At 38.4% G+C, this 17,738-nt stretch overlaps 1 protein-coding gene across 1 annotated transcript in view; it reads left to right on the top strand.

The window, feature by feature from the left end:
* The window catches only part of LOC145766312 (ras-related protein Rab-35-like), a 64,551-nt gene extending 60,285 nt beyond the window's left edge, over positions 1–4,266 (top strand). Inside the window, exons 4-6 of the mRNA XM_082577992.1 lie at positions 1,043–1,167; positions 2,109–2,233; positions 2,531–4,266. Of these exons, the coding sequence (XP_082434118.1) occupies positions 1,043–1,167; positions 2,109–2,233; positions 2,531–2,677 (397 nt within the window). The 3' untranslated portion in view covers positions 2,678–4,266. The remainder of the gene's footprint in view (positions 1–1,042; positions 1,168–2,108; positions 2,234–2,530) is intronic.
* The last annotated feature ends 13,472 nt before the right edge of the window (positions 4,267–17,738 follow it).

Genomic DNA, 17,738 nt, shown 5'->3' with positions numbered 1-17,738 from the left:
CTCATCAAGCCATTGTCGTATGAGCCATTACGACCGAATGTCTAATTGTCTATATTGTTTTGCCACCCCACGTCGGCATTATTTTCCTAGAGTACTAGACCATACCATTACGCTGCTGGACAGCAGCCAGACCGAGTTGAGTGACATGCATGAAGCGATGTCCTGATTTTAGTCGATTAGGATGCTTGCTTAAAGGAGCATGGATGTCAGAGTAGTGGAAACAATTTGGATGCAGCGTTAAACGGTAGTCGTCGACCAAAAAACAGAGTACGGTAGTTTCTTCGCGACGAAACTCGGTGGCTTGAATGTCTACAAAAATGGCCAGTAGTCTGGGACGCAGATATCCTGTCGTTGTGCGCAGAGCGCTGTTGATTGCAGTGTCGATGTCTTGACATAGAAGTGCAGTTTTACAGTTTCAAATGAGTGCACAGCACTCGGCTGAAGAATATACATGGACAACTGCACTCACTGTATCAACCCCTGCTCTCCAACTGGAACTTGCCACGCGCTCCAGCAATGCAACGCGCGAGCAGCCTGTGCAGTGATACAATTAGAGTCCGACTGTCCATGGTGCGTGAGCGATCTACTCCAAGATACTTTAGCTCATGGTTAGTTTTCTCCTATCCCAGATGAAAATAGTTTTGTCAAAAATAACTTCCCGCTGTGACTGATAGATCACGTATATATTGCCGAACAAACCTGTATTCAATAAAATTGGGGCTTTGCATAAATTATATTCACCGAGAGTCAGTGGCGGTGCGAAGTACAGAATGAACTTGAATATATTGCTTGTTGTTTCAATCCGCTTCACTTACTCCATTGACACAATTGTTTCGTTTTTTTTTCTCCAATATTTGTCTTTTGACTTGTTGTAATTGACAAACAATGCACTCCAGCGCTGTTTTGCAACGTATCCAACAAGATGGTGTATCAAGCTCCATGCTTATGTAGTTTCATGTTAACAGGCTCACTAAACTTTGTACGGCGAAAAGTGTTAAACAACTTCGGTCCCGTGTGGTTATATTGATGTTGTTACTTGCAGATATTACCGCGGGACGCACGGCGTCATAGTTGTCTATGACGTACAAAGTGCCGAGTCGTTTGTCAACGTGAAGCGATGGTTGCACGAGATCGAGCAAAATTGCGACACTGTTAACAGGATCCTGGGTGAGGAGATGTTCTCTCTTGTTGACTTTGATGTTTATGTCCATTTGCTGTAGTTTTTACTGAAATATCTTGTTGATGCAAACATGCACATTCTGGTCACATCATCAAAAGCCAACGTTGCATGGGAAATTTTACGGCATCCATTTTGTCTACACTAAACATCTTTACAGTTGGCCTGTAGTACACTAGTAATGCATTTCACATGGAGCCGTTTTTTGATAGATTGTGACGTCATTAAACCGTTGTTTCTGATGTTTGGGTCTACGTTTTCGTGGAGATAATCGATTTCGAGACATTACAAATACACGATCATGTCAACCATCTCAGATTTCATTGTACTACAAGAATGTTTAACTCGTACAAACTGTCTTTGGAATCAAAACTAATGATGTATTATGTCACTTTCTAATGTCGCTAAGCCGCTACAGTCGAATAAGTTCGTTGTCACAGGAAGAAATTCGATAACATTAATTGTTTCAGTCAGCTTGAAATTATTTTAAACCAGGAACATGTTTACATTTAATTGTATTTAGGTTATCAGTTGTCTATGAATCTAATTGTGCCCGTTTGATGTGATTCTTTGTGCTAAAGCTAATTTTTTGCCTTTTTAATATTTTTAAGCTCTACACAAATTTTATTCAGTTGCTTAACTTGATTGTTTTTATTAACTAACGATAAAGCTGTTGCTACAAAAGAAGCATCATTTTTAGGTTCAGCACTCTAAAAGTGACTCTACAACATCTTTTTTAAATTACAAATGACCATGCTTAATACGCCACCTAGTGTTGAAAATTACCGAACCTAATAGGCCTAGCTTCAGGACTACTGGCCGAATGGTAATTGGTAATAAGTTTTTTATTTTGTTTCAAATGAAATGAAAAATGATATAATAAAGCAAGTAGCACCGTGTAGTTTTGTAATCGAATGTCTATTGTGACCAGTTGGAAACAAGGATGACGCGCCTGAGCAAAAAGTTGTTGAGACGACCGACGCGAAGAAGTTCGCGGACCAAATAAATATCAATTTGTTTGAGACGAGCGCAAAAGAAGACAAAAATGTGGAGGAGGTGAGACGAAACGTACGCTGTTTATACCCACATTCCAGGCCGTGGTAAAGATCTGCCGCATACAGACGTTAGCAGTGCAGACGATGGTGGATCGAAACCCCGCCATGATATAGCAAGCGGGTTTCTGCAGTGATTGCCACTGTCTCTTGCTGTTCTGGCAATCATGATCTTTCAATTTTCAACCATTGAATTAGTGTTGGCAGAGTCGTTGCGGCATCAAATATTACAATTTCCACAAAAACTACATTTTTAAGAGTTTGTCTTGTCAAATTCATAGCGTGACGTTTATTTCTTCAGATGTTCACGGAAATAACTCGGCAAGTCTTGCGAACGAAGAAGTCGTCACAACGGCAGGCGGGAGATGGCCAAGCCGGTAATGATAGAATAAAACTTTCCGATCGTGGCAAGAAAAAGAACAAAAAAGCCGGAGGAGGGTGCTGCTGAGCAGTTTCTAACACCCAAACAAATCGAAGTCACGTGATCATGGCGTTAATTAACGTCTCGAGTCATTTCGTTGCGTGAAAATGCCGAATACTTTCAATGACGTTTGCAGTGAAGCAATGCATCTATTGATATTTCAAAATTGAAGAGTCACTCTGAAGTACCTGGCATTTGCCCCTTCGCGTTAACGTAAAAACGTTACTACGACTCAATACACTGCAACAGCGCTATCTTAAATTCCATGAAAGAATGATTGCGAATCATCAAGTCAAGCTACTCTGTGCATCAGCGACGGTTTCGATGTTGTTTTCACGCACATGAACATTTGAAGCTGCAGAAGTGGTGGTCGTTGAAGCGCAGAATAGCTCGATGAATCTTGCTTCAGTGTTAAAGCTAAACGTTCAAATACTACCGTATCTTTTATCACCATCCGTTTGAATCCATTCCTCCCTACTTGCTGTCCGTGGCACGTTACGTAGTCGTTCTACAAGACGATCCCTTCTTAGCTGCGGTTGCTATAGTCTGCGCTCATTGCGATGCGACATTATGACTCCCTCCGCACTGTCCTTGGTTTATTCATTCATTCATAGCTCACTAATTCGGTGATCCATGTCTTTCGCCATGGAATAGTTCCTTGCTGACCTTTGCCATCGTCGCCTGCTCCGGATCATATTCATCCAATAGCTAGTTCTGTTCTATTGAATACGAAGATATTGTAAAGGAATTTCAGTTTTGCCATAAATCATTTTATTCGCTCATAGTTTTATTCTTTCATGTGCGTTGCTTAAATGTAAATAAGAAACATTTTTAACATATTATAATCATGGACATGCAAGCGATTTACTTTGTCCGGAAACACTTGTCCCTGCTCTTCAGCCATCATCCTGGAAAATCATTGTTCGCAATGAAAGGCATCATTTGGCTACAGCGTTTTCTAAGCCCCGGCTCAATAATCCTTTTTTGATGGACTGCAAAAAGCGTATATCTTATAATTAATGTACTTTAAAATACGTACGTGTCCATTGCAAACAAACTGGCGACACATACTCTTTCGTTGTCAAGTTTTAATTTACATCAACGCCTCAACGGTATGGTAGATAAGATAGCCTTGCACCTGTGTTCAGACTAGAGAGGTGATGAGGGTTGCCTGTGCTTCAAGATCCTTCATTCTATCCTCGGAAGTTTGCATCATTTTAGGGGACATTAGTCTGATTGTCTTAATATTCTTTGTGTTGTTATCATTTTGCACATATCTTAAGCAAAGGATTTTGGATCGCAGTGAAGATACCGTAGTAGTTTTGTAGCGAGACCTGACTTGTCGAGATCCGCTTCTTCGAGGCAAGGCCGAGACAAAAAACATAAAATTAGCTAGAAATACGGTCGAGCCATTGAGACTTGGAACGAGATTTTACTTTACTAGCTAGTCCGGCGTAGTCCAAATGCTGACCGTGAACAATTTTTGTATGCCATATTTCTCCTGACAAAATAGGCAAGCATTTACTAAATGTTTCTACGTTTTATATGAAGGATTAATTGAATCTTTATCCTCAAATGCATGTAATATGTCAAACCGTGAATATGTCGTTCACCGAAAGTCGAAGTAGGTTACAGGTCAATTACAAGGTACGTTTTCATACTTTGTGACGACACAGACCAACGCTGACGTTTCGTAGGATAGCCTACTCCCGAATTCAGTTGTAAGTTAGCAATTGTGAATTACAATTTCAGTAGAGAGGTAACTCTTTTAAACCATAAACAGACATAACTCAGCAACCAGGGATATCTAGAGAAGGGGATATGAAGGCTCGCAGCGATTGCCTTATTCTCATGACACTACCAGGGCGGTAGTTTGTAGTGCTTTAAAATGTGGTTCTTTTTAAAATCGTAGAAAGTTTTGTAGTGCAGCTGGTACAGTGAGCTACAGGAGACAGTTAGCAAATGTTAAGTGGAGCATATTTAAAGAATACTTGTTTACAAAGACAGTTGAAAAGTTACCAGTAAGCTGTTTTTTTTAACAAAGCCTTTGCAGTAGGCTAGATGTAAAGCAAGTATATGGGTAGTTGAATTAACAAGCAACCATGAGCATGCTGTGAATATCCAGGCCTGATGCTAATAGTGCAATGCAAGTTATCATAACAAGATTTAGTAAACTACTATTGGTGCCAATTGTCATTTTACGATAAACAAAAGCCCTTTTATTGTCAGACGTAATAAAAGCCTTCGTATCCCCTTCTTTAGATATCCCTGTCAGCAACAATACTACATTTAACATTATAAAAACAAAAAGCGAACGTTTTCGGCTAGTCATATAGCCCTTTTCAAGCCTATAAATTCAATTGTGAATTGTTGAAGAAAAGTTAATCAAAAGCAATGTTTAACAAAAACAGGAGTTTCGAAAAATGGGAGTGTAAGAAATAGGTTATAGCCTATCTAATTAAGGATATTTCTAATTAATCAGAGATGGATCCAGCAAGTAGCTGTAGGGGGGATTTTAAACAAAGCACCATGATGTGTAGGTTAAGGGAACGTTCAAATATTACGTAACGTCTTCGAGGGGGAGGGGGGGTTTATGCAAAGCGTTACGTTAGCAGTAGTTGGAGATGTTGGCTTATCCCCCCGTGTACAGACGGGTATTGCCATAGGTAGGGTACAGACGGAAGTGGCACAGACAGGGTATTGACATGTTATATAGGTATATTCGGCGCGTGACATCACTCTATGATAGTATTTTTTTTTAAATATGATAAATAATAATTGTTTTTGAAATACGCTGTTAAGTAACATCCTTGTTAAAATATAAATTTCATTTTGTCAAAACTAATGAAGTCGTTTTGTTCTACACAGCTGGTGGTGGTTAGGCGTAAAACTCTCATAACCCAGTAGGTCTAAAGTCCACTAAACAGAGATTTGTCTATCATAAGCAGTTTTGTTGTGGATGCACGAACTCAGCCTGCTTCCTGTATAATGATATCTTCAGAATAGCCTAGCAAGCAGCTGGTACAATGCACTCTTAGTCAGTTAACATTATCCAGTTTTTCTTGTGTTGTTAGATTGTTAGAGTATGTTAGTAAAGTTTAGATGTAATACTTTGTACTGAAATATGTTAGCAAAGTTTTAATATTGAGTTGGATATGGAATAATTAAAGCTGAAACATAGCCCCAAAGTTGATTTTAATTAGATGTTGAATTAGTATAGAAAGAAGGTTAGAAAGAAAAGTGGTTTTAATTAAGCGGATTGCATTAAAAAATCAGTGAGTTATTTTATGTGTGATAAGTTGTTAAAGTTAGTGAGAAGTAGAATTCACATCTGTCAAGAATGATCATGGTAAGTTGTTTTGTTCATTTTTTTTAATTTGATTGGTATGGTACTTACAGAGGGTTCCATTTTGCAAAGTTTATGAAATGGATGGGTATATTCTTTAGGCCTATATAAAATTTCAACAGGTGATTTGTTAATTATTTAAACTTAAATCCAATTCACTAACGAAAAAGCGAACCTAGAAATAAAAAGTATTGGCTCCCTTACTGATCATGACTCTTCAACAAATTTATTACAACGCAATACCATAAACGAATGTTTGTTTTTCTTCTCGTACAATACGTAGTGGGAACTGATTGCGTGTAAGTTAGCAAACTGTCTGTATGTATATGTTTTGTATATGTTCTGTATGTGTCTGGTATGTTTTGTTAATTTTTTATCGGTTTGGTTGCAGCCATGTTTTTTCGTGAAGCTGTTTGCTTGCAGGAATAGAGTTTTCACTATTGATTCTGGTAAGTAGGTCTACTGGTTCGATTCCAGGTCTTTCCGAATACTGTGTTTTATTCTTATGGGCAGTAGATCTTTCGAGTTTCATAACTTGTCATTGATTGGTGGGATCTTTTGGTAATTTTATTGGTATATGAGGTTTCACTGTTGTTTCGAATGTTTAGGTTGATTGAAGATTTCGTTGTACTTTGATGAGTTTTTTGATCTGTGGATCGGTTTTAGTTCATTGTACGGCAAATGATCAAAGGGTTGGTTATAATTATTATAATCTATGACTTGTCCAAAAACCTTAATAAATACTACATTTAATCATCTGGAATAATAATAAATACTGCATTTTTTCATCTTTTCGGTTAATCTTCGTTTCGGTTTATGTTAGTTTCGGTAAACCTTTACTTCTTTAGGTCTACGTTTCGCTAAAACAGTGGTTTCAGCTAAACCTTTAGTAACGTTTGATACATGTAACTAACCTGGAGTAATAGCTTGGTCAAAACAACGTAACTTTAGGCTTATCATGCAGGAATAAATTTTACATTTTTATTTTAGATGATGCTAATACCAGCTAAACAATCAACACTTTTTTTAAACAACGAGAACACCCAATTGAACAGCTATAGAACAAATTGTTGCAACATATACTTCTACAATCTGAGGACTGGAAAAAAATCAACAAACCTAGCGCAATCTACATCACAAATTGTTACCTTAAGACAAGCATAAAAAAATACAAACTCCAGCAGAATGAGAGCACAAATTTTGCAACACGTAATGACACCTGCTGATAAAAACACACAAACAAATCTCCAAACACAGATTTTAACGTTACAAATTATGCAACAGAAACTTGTGATATTTTGTTATAGTTTTTTAAGCTTGTAAAAATAAAATTGCAATTTGTTGAAAATATTTTTTAAGTTTGTAAAAGAAAACTTAAGTTTGTCACTTAACATAATTTTTCATGTGTATGTTTTCATGTGTTAAACTTTCAGATTATAATTTGTTAAACTATTTTTTTATGTTCAGTTTGTAAGTTATGGAACTTATAAGTTTGTAGTTTGTTAAAACTATTTTTTAAGTTTGTAAAAGAAAACTTAAGTTTGTCACTTAACATAATTTTTCATGTGTATGTTTTCATGTGTTAAACTTTCAGATTATAATTTGTTTAACTATTTTTTTATGTTCAGTTTGTAAGTTATGGAACTTATAAGTTTGTAGTTTGTTAAAACTATTTTTTAAGTTGTAAACTATGGAACTTAAACGTTTGTTAAAACTAATTTTCAGTTGTAAATTATGGAACGTAAAGTTTGCACCTCGTTAGTTAATGTTTTTTTTTTAATTTATCAATCATACAAACTGAAAGTTTGTAGCTTGTTAAAAATATTTTTGGTTGTTGGTTTGTGCAATTAAAAGTTTGTGATTTGTTAGAACTATTTTTCAGTTTAATAGAAGTTGAGTTTGTGATTAATTTTTCGTGTTTATGTTATTAGAATAAAACTTTTAGTTTACGATTTGTCAAAACTACTTTTTAGTTTGTAAAACAAAACTTAACTATTTTTTTTTTATTTAAAATAGTTTTTCATGTTTATGTTATTAGAATAAAACTTTTAGTTTACGATTTGTAAAAACTACTTTTTAGTTTGTAAAACAAAACTTAACTATTTTTTTTTTTATTTAAAATAATTTTTCGTGTGTATGTTGTTAGAATAAAACTTTTTAGTTTACGATTTGTCAAAACTACTTTTTAGTTTGTAAAACAAAACATAACTATTTTTTTTTTATTTAAAATAATTTTTCGTGTGAATGTTGTTAGAATAAAACTTTTTAGTTTACGATTTGTCAAAACTACTTTCTAGTTTGTAAAACAAAACTTAACTATTTTTTTATTTAAAATAATTTTTCGAGTGTATCTTATTAGAATAAAACTTTATGATTTATTAAAATTATTTTATTTTTTTTTTAGTTTTGTAAGTTGCAGAACTAACATTTTTACTTTCTTATTTTTTTTTTTTGTGCTAATGTTTTAAAAAAGTTTTAGTTTACAGTTTGTTGAAATAATTTTGTTTTCAGTTTTAAATTATGGAACTTAAAAGTTTGTAGTTTGTTAAAAGTATTTTTTAGTTGTTGGTTTTTGCAATGAAAAGTTTATGATTTATTAAAATTTTTTTTTTTTCAGTTTTGTAAGTTACAGAACTAACATTTTTAATTTCTTAAAATAATGTTGTTTTTTTTCGTGTTAATGTTTTAAAAAGTTTTAGTGTACAGTTTGTTGAAATAATTTTTTTTTTATTTCTCTCAAGAATAATACATCCGCTTATTTATTCTTTTCATTTTAAGATGAAGTATTTCCAGCAACCATAAGCTTACTCCCAGCAACCTTAAGCGTATTTCCAGCAACAGCACACTTACGATTTGCGTACTCTTAATTTGTTTCTATAATCTTAATCTAAAAATCATAAAACACTTTGGATGTGTCTCATGAGACTTTTAAATGACAACACTGTTTACTTAGGGTTTCACCTCCATTCGGTCCTGAAGGTTTTATTGTTGAGCTGTTGGATCCGTGATCGATCCCACGCTTACATTTGTAAAACGGATTAGTGTCTTGTTTATACTATGGTCACAACTATTTTTTTTCACATTTTCAACCCCTGTTATTTTTGTTAAACACACGCATGGTTTACTTTGTAGATGATAAAATTTTATACTAGTAGCCTAGTTTTATGAAGCATATTACTTTAAGTGATTTATATTTTCTACCTGCTACAAGTACAATTTAATTTCACATTCATTCTTAGCGATTTAGAGATTACTTATGTATCTTCTTCCTATTCCATAAGTACAATTCATCTGTAAAGATAATAATTATTGCTGTTGTTTCTCTGGGCAAGAAACTTTACGATAATTGCCTCTACCCAGTGATCGATTTCGAGTAATGGGTAGTACCAAATTTAAGTCATAAGTAAAGTAGACAACCGGAAACAGACATTGCAGTCGGCTGCAGCGTGGGTCAGGTGTACGTCGGAAGGCGTACACCGATGCATAGCGCTCAAGTCCGCTTTCCCGCAATGCAGGATAAAGATAATAAAACAAACAAACAAAAACAAATTACCTATAACTAACTGTTTTGAAATAACAACACATTATTTTTGAATCGTGGTAAGTTGTATTGCATAAATCAGTCTTAATGCTGTTTTATTAAAAACGTCTTTGGTAGGCTTCATATGCGTTGCATTTTACAAACTCCAGAACCACTCCACAAGATTGTTTAAGAAACAGAAGAAGTCACGGAGTTGCATTGTTTTGATGAAATGCTTTGACGGGTAAAAATTTTGTAGTATTGACGTAAATTTACCATTCAAGGGTTGGTAGTTTATAAGTTTATAACACAAGATTCACTTTAGTTATAACTTAAGATTCACTTTAGCTTCCTTGTTGACTTGCATAAGTAACTAATCAATGTTGTTTTATGAACTTTCATAACAGGTTGTTGTTTCGCTAGGGTTCTTCAGTTTTATAACGCTCAGTGCTTAAACTGTTTTGTAATTATATCTTACCTAATATGTAACCTCTAACAAATATACCAAACTATTTTATCACATTGAAAGATGTTTTTCTAGTAACCCATTGTTTTATACGTTCTATATGCCTCTAACTTTATGTAATGATTTTTCCACATCTACTTATAACCTAATTTCAGTGAGGTAGGTAGGCCTACTGTATATTTAAGCCAACAACTTTCTATGAGTATCAATCCACAACTAAATTTTTTCACTTCAATTCATTGCTGGGTGAAAGCACACAAGCAGATCTCGGAAACAAAAGATTATTTTATACCAGTCCTGATACATTGTCTTGTATTACATCCAAACTTCAAAATTTATCTGTTACACTGATTGATTTGTATAAAAACGAACCCATAGTTCCTTAATTCCTATCAAATTCGTCTAACGAAGTGGAGCTTACAACTTAATCGCTTCCCTTAATTGGATGATACCCTTTAATAAACTGCTAGCATCTCCTGTTTGAAAAGCTTAGGCACCTGCTATAGCACATAATTTCATGATCACGAGTTTTCACAGTTGAATTATGACTTTAAACGTCTTTGTTTTATCATAGTCAAAACATTTTTTAAATGAAATTGCAATAAACTGTTTTATGTTGTTTAAAACAGACGTAATATAACAATTTTTAGTTTGGTCATGCGTACTGAACACTAAGTTAAGGTGTTGATCTTAAGAACCAATGAACTAAAGTCCGCGTGGGATCGAAATCCCACATCTAGTATTTCGATTTTTGGGTTAATGTTTAGCACTTAATTCTGTTTGTTTTGTTTCTTAACCTCACGTCAGTTGCTTGTACAATGTACACACGGTTGTGGTTTTTCTTAATCACAACAAGATTCACTTTTTCACATAAAAAACATAGAAATCTAAAAATTTGCCAATAAGTCCCTTTTGTTTGCTCAGATTCCAACATAAATAGATGAAAAATCGCTTTACCTTTGATCTATTTTACTATTTTCTGACAAACAATCAGGTTTTAGCAACACTTTTGCAACAACTTATTAGATTTTTACGTGTTTTCTAGCTACAATCTACTTATCACGAGTTTACTTATAATAAAAACGGTGGATAAAAATAAAGAAACTCAAGTTAGAATGATGTAACCTTCGTGATTTGCGATAATTTTGTGCCTACAAAATATCAATTTTGAAACTGAATCAAAGTTAAACACATATAACGAATAACATTTTACTTGTTTGCATACAGAAATACCAAAAGTATTAATTATTTCCAACCATGTAACGCCATTCATTCGTTTAGAATCGACATAACCCATTTTTTTTAAAACAAGTCTGAACACGATTTATATGAAATTAGCGGTTTATTTTAAATCGATTACAATATCATTTCAAATTGATTTTGTGGCAAAAATGTTTATTTATTTACATCATGTAAAAGTACGATTTTTTTTTTAATTGTGTTATTGTTTGGTAAATTTTTGTTAATATCTCCGCCTCTTGTGTAACTTTAAGTGTTTTACAAGATCTAAACAAAAATCAAGCAGTCTGATGCATTTCATGGTAACTTTTGAACAGGTCTAAACCGGTTTTGATGAAAATATGCTTGAAAACACATGATGATGCTTTATTAAATGATCCACGCTTATCACCACAAGCCAAACCAGTTGCAATAATTTTGTTTCACAACATCAAAAAACTTTGTGTTCGTAGATTTTAACAATTGTTTTGTTTTAACGAGTGGCTTTGTGTAGATGTAGCAGGCTACAACATCGTCAATGTCTACAAGCCCCCACCTTCGCGGATAACATCAACAGCCATCCCAGTGTTCCCCCACCCCAGCCTCTACGCTGGCGATTTTAACTGCCACCACACTGACTGGGGCTACAACTCCATCAACAACGACGGAGAAAGTCTGGCCGCTTGGGCAACCAACAACAACCTCGCCCTCTTATACGATCCCAAGGGCACACCGAGCTTCCACTCCGGTCGTTGGAACACTGGCACGAACCCAGACCTGGCTTTCGCAAGTGATGACCCCGATGATCGCCAGCCGGACAGACGTGTGCTAGAGAAGTTCCCAAGGTCTCAACACCGACCCTCGCTAATCACGGCCCCCTTGCTCGCCACACCTATTCCGAGCAAGCCTGTCAAGCGATGGAACTTCAGAAAGGCCGATTGGGAATACTACAGCTTCCTCACAAACGAAGCTACGCAGTACCTCCCATCCCCACACACCATCAAAGTGGATGAAGCCTACCAGGACTTCTGTGATGCAATCATATCTGCGGCAAAAGACTCCATCCCGCGAGGTCGACGGAAAAACTACATACCTTGCTGGGATGTGGAGTGCGACAGGCTCTACCACGACTTCCTCCGTTCCCCCCAGGGCACCGCCACCACCAACTCAGCAACAGCCCTGCTGGCAAGACTGGATTCAAAGAGGAAGAAGCGCTGGACAGAAGCCATAGACTCAATCGACTTCACGCACTCCAGCCGCACAGCATGGAGTACACTCAACAACCTCACTGGCAGATCACGTGTCTCTCGTCGCCAATGCCCCATCTCAGCAAATTCCATCGCCTCACAACTTGTGAAAAATGGAGTGCACAGAACGAGAGACCGTGAATTAGACAAGTCCGTCCTCAAGGAAATGACGGACCTCTGGAAGGTCCCAACACCTGTCGAGGGCAACATCTCTGGTGAGTTCACCCCAGAAGAATTTGCCTCCGCCCTCCAGCACCTAAAGCCAGGCAAATCCCCGGGCCTTGACCACCTATGCCCGGAACTAATACTCCAAGCTGCCCCCTCTATGAGGTCCTGGTTAAAAGACTTCCTTTCCTGCTGCTTGCGTCACCTGCGCATCCCAAGAATCTGGAGAAGAGCCCTAGTGGTTGCAGTCCCAAAGCCGAAGAAGCCCCCAGGGGATCCGAAGAGCTACCGCCCCATCTCTCTGCTCTGTATCCCCTTCAAGATACTCGAGAGACTTATCTACGCCCGTGTCGAACCGATAATAGACCCTCAGCTCCCTCGGGAACAAGCCGGCTTTCGCCACGGAAGATCAACCGTAGACCAGGTCACTTTGATGACCCAAGACATCGAGGACAGCTTCTCGGCAAAAAAGAAGGCTGGCACCGTGTTTGTCGATCTCACGGCTGCCTACGACACTGTATGGCACAGCGGCCTTACCTGCAAACTACTCCGTCTCCTTCCTGACAGGCACATGGTCCATATGATTATGGAACTTGTGCAAAACCGCAGTTTTACCCTTTCCACCGGTAGCGGCCGACGAAGTAGACTTCGTCGACTCAGGAACGGCGTCCCACAGGGCTCTGTCCTGGCTCCCCTCCTCTTTAACACTTACATCTACGACCTGCCTGACACCATCTCCAGGAAGTATGCTTATGCAGACGATCTGGCTCTCCTGCATCCAGCCGGAGATTGGCAGTCAATGGAGAGGAACCTAAGCCAGGACATGTCAACTATATCAACATATCTCCAGAAATGGAAGCTACAGCTCAGCAAGGCAAAGACAGTGTCGGCGGCCTTCCATTTAAACAACAAGGAAGCAAAACGTGAGATCAACGTTACCACCGATGACGAACACCTCCCCTACTGCGCCGAACCTACCTACCTCGGCGTAACCCTGGACAGGTCACTCACGTACCGACGACACCTGGAGTCACTGCGCAAAAAACTATCTGCGCGCGTTGCACTTTTGAGGCGGCTGGCGGGTTCCGGCTGGGGAGCTGATGCGAAAACCCTTCGCACAGCTACCTTGGCCCTCGTCCATTCTACCGCTGAGTACTGCGCACCAGTGTGGTGCCGCAGCTCTCACACCCGCCACATTGACACCGCCATCAATGACGCACTACGCACTGTGACTGGATGCCTGCGTCCCACTCCAACGGACTGCCTTCCCATCCTTGCAGGCATCCAACCTGCTGAGCTTCGCCGTAAAGGAGCCATGATTTCCCTTGCTCGTCGCGCACTGGACCCCGACCACCTCCTCCACAGTACACTCCAGCGCCTACCTGGAAGACAGCAGCGACTGAAATCAAGACGCCCATTTGTGCCCGCCGCACGACAGCTTCTGAACAACGTTGAAGATCTTGGAATAAGTGCGGCACACTGGACGAACTACACATGGAACATGGAGTGGCAAAATAACACCTCCCGACTCCGTGATTTCCTACCCGACGTCGATCCCCACCCTCCGGGAATGTCCCTCGCAAGACTTGCGTGGGTCCGGCTTAACCGCCTACGAACCGGCGTCGGTCGCTTTCGTTCAGACATGTGCAGATGGGGTCTGGCTCCCTCACCGCGATGCGAGTGTGGCGCCACAGACCAAACAGTAGATCATGTCGTCCATGACTGCCCAATCCATCAACCACCACATGGAACGCTTGGACTGAAGGCCCTGGATGACGAAACTGTCGAGTGGCTGATGACATCATGCCCAAACATATAGTCCGGAAGAACAGCTCATACGACGAAGAAGAACAATTGTTTGGTCTGTAATCGACTTTACCGGTTTGTTTACCATCAACTTACGTTTAAACATAAAAAAAAATTACTTGAACGTTCTACTTGGATACATAGTACCATAGCATTTACGCGTGATGATTACTTTTAATAACTGCAAACCAATGACGCCAATTTATTCAACAGATCCATTAAGCAAAGATTTGTTTATCATTATCCGCAACTCTTTCTATTGTCTTTTCACCATTGAATCAGTTCCTCAGACTTTCTTTTGTCGTATGTTGTGTAATGTTTAATTCTTAAAAATATGTTATTTGAACAATTTTCCGCTTTTATGCTTATCCTCATCTCAAACAGATTGCTTGTGAAGACCGTATATTTTAATAGTTTCCATATTTTAGTAAAGATTTCCATGTTTCATTTAACTCTTTTATCTTACCCCTACATCTAAACTTATTGTTTGGTTCCTCTTGAACTGTCTTTTGGTCACATGTTCCTGGTGCTTCATCTTTATTACCTTATCTCACTTAGAATACTCTGGTTTGTGGTTAGTCTATGTAATACTGACATATACACTTGGTACTAATTATTACTTCCAGACAGTAGATTCATCCTCTTTATCTTCACTTAATCTTACAGTACAACGGCTTTAATCTCTTCCAAACTCCTCTTCTTTAGTCTTTCTCTGATCTTATTGGCTCAAAACGTAATAAGTTTACCAACTAGTCTTTCTGTCTTTACATATCCATGGTATTTTACCGCCACTCGTGTGTTTTTCAGATATAAATCCAAAGGTAAAGCTTTAATTTTGTGTAACATTTTCAAAATAACGTCAAACGATTTTTTAAGACATGTACAAAATATCATAAAATTGTGTTTGAACCTAGAAACAAATAGAAAAAAAATGTATATCTACGTAATACTTTTCACTAAACACAGATGCAAAATTGTTAAATCACTCAGTTTTGATGATCACTGTCTGTTACACAACAACAACCTATCTTTTGCTTGAGTAAACGTTTTTTTTTTCTTTTAGATAAGTCACAATATCTGTACACACCTTTCCACAGTGATTGTCTACCAAAGTGGTGCTCCTTCCACAACACTTGTTCGAAATATTTGTGGTGACGTACTTGTATTTAATATGATTGTGATATGCTAACTGTAAGCTATCAAACAAAATCTAAGACACTGTAAAATATACCAAAAAGCATTTGTCAAGAAAAACTAGAATATACTATAATAGAAAACTACTTTAACATATTCTATATAATTTTTAATAGGTATAATATGATATATATATATATATATATATATAATAAAAAATATAATAGAAAGATATAATTTTATAGGATAATCTAGTTATAATATGTTGATTAAGTTGTAAGCTCCACTTCGTTAGACGAATTTGATAGGAATTAAGGAACTATGGGTTCGTTTTTATACAAATCAATCAGTGTAACAGATAAATTTTGAAGTTTGGATGTAATACAAGACAATGTATCAGGACTGGTATAAAATAATCTTTTGTTTCCGAGATCTGCTTGTGTGCTTTCACCCAGCAATGAATTGAAGTGAAAAAATTTAGTTGTGGATTGATACTCATAGAAAGTTGTTGGCTTAAATATACAGTACCTACCTCACTGAAATTAGGTTATAAGTAGATGTGGAAAAATCATTACATAAAGTTAGAGGCATATAGAACGTATAAAACAATGGGTTACTAGAAAAACATCTTTCAATGTGATAAAATAGTTTGGTATATTTGTTAGAGGTTACATATTAGGTAAGATATAATTACAAAACAGTTTAAGCACTGAGCGTTATAAAACTGAAGAACCCTAGCGAAACAGCAACCTGTTATGAAAGTTCATAAAACAACATTGATTAGTTACTTATGCAAGTCAACAAGGAAGCTAAAGTGAATCTTAAGTTATAACTAAAGTGAATCTTGTGTTATAAACTTATAAACTACCAACCCTTGAATGGTAAATTTACGTCAATACTACAAAATTTTTACCCGTCAAAGCATTTCATCAAATCAATGCAACTCCGTGACTTCTTCTGTTTCTTAAACAATCTTGTGGAGTGGTTCTGGAGTTTGTAAAATGCAACGCATATGAAGCCTACCAAAGACGTTTTTAATAAAACAGCATTCGTTGTCGTCGTCGTCTGAGCTTCTGGGGCCGAGGGTCTATCCTTTTACCACCCCAGATTCACGATGTTCCCGGACTACACTGGAAGGCTGCTAGAGAGCAGCCAGTCTTTAGTTTCATCATCCATGACGCGCAGACCTTCCACTCCGTTAGGTGGCTTGAAGATGAAGCAGTCATTGATGATGTGGTCTGCGGTCTGTTCCTCGGCACCACATTCACAGGAGGAGGAAGAAGCCATTCCCCATTGGTGCATGGTTGAGCGGAAAAGGCCGACGCCCGTACGGAGACGGTTGAGGCGCACCCACGCCTGTCTCTGTAGTGTCAGGCCGATTGGGCGTGTGTCGGCGTCGGGGATGAATGAATGGAGTCTGGTGGTGCTTGACCTCCATTCAGAATTCCATTTATGGTCCGCCCAAGTAGCCGCAGAGATGTCTTGTTCATCAGCTTCGTTGATCAGAAGCCGAGCGGCTGGCACGAATGGGTGTCTTGATTTCAGTCGGCGGGGGTGCTCGTTTGGGAAGGCAGAGATCTTGTGGTGGAGAAGATGATTAGGCTCCAGTGCCCGTCGACCGAGGGACAGAGTGGCTTCTTCGCGACGAAGCTCAGCAGGTTGGATGCCAGCGAGAATGGGGAGATTGTCCAATGGTGTGGGACGCAGGCATCCGGTCACTGTGCGCAGGGCGCTGTTTATGGCAGTGTCGATGTTGTGGCGGTGAGCACTGCGGCACCAGACAGGTGCACAGTACTCTGCTGAAGAGTAGACAAGGGCTAAGGCTGCTATTCGCAAAGTGTCAGCCCTCGCCCCCCAGCTAGAGCCTGCCAGGCGCTTCAGTAATGCAGCGCGAGATGTCAGTTTCTTGCGCAGTGACACCAAATGGTGGCGGTATGTGAGCGATCTGTCTAGTGTCACCCCAAGGTACCTTGGCTCGGGACAGAAGGACAGAAGTTTTCCGTTGTTGTGGACATGTAGCTCACGATCAGCTTCCCGATTGTGTAGGTGGAAAGCTGCCGCCACAGTTTTGGTTTCGCTGAGTTTCAGTCGCCAGTTCTGGAGATAAGCTGAGATGGTTTGCATGTCCTGGCTCAAGGTGTCTTCTAGATTTTCCCACGACTTTGTGGAGTGGAGAATTGCCAGAT

The sequence above is a fragment of the Aplidium turbinatum genome, chromosome 3 (assembly GCF_918807975.1).
Source record: "Aplidium turbinatum chromosome 3, kaAplTurb1.1, whole genome shotgun sequence".
Taxonomy (NCBI): Eukaryota; Metazoa; Chordata; class Ascidiacea; order Aplousobranchia; family Polyclinidae; genus Aplidium; species Aplidium turbinatum.
This window is presented reverse-complemented; position numbering and strand designations above follow the sequence as displayed.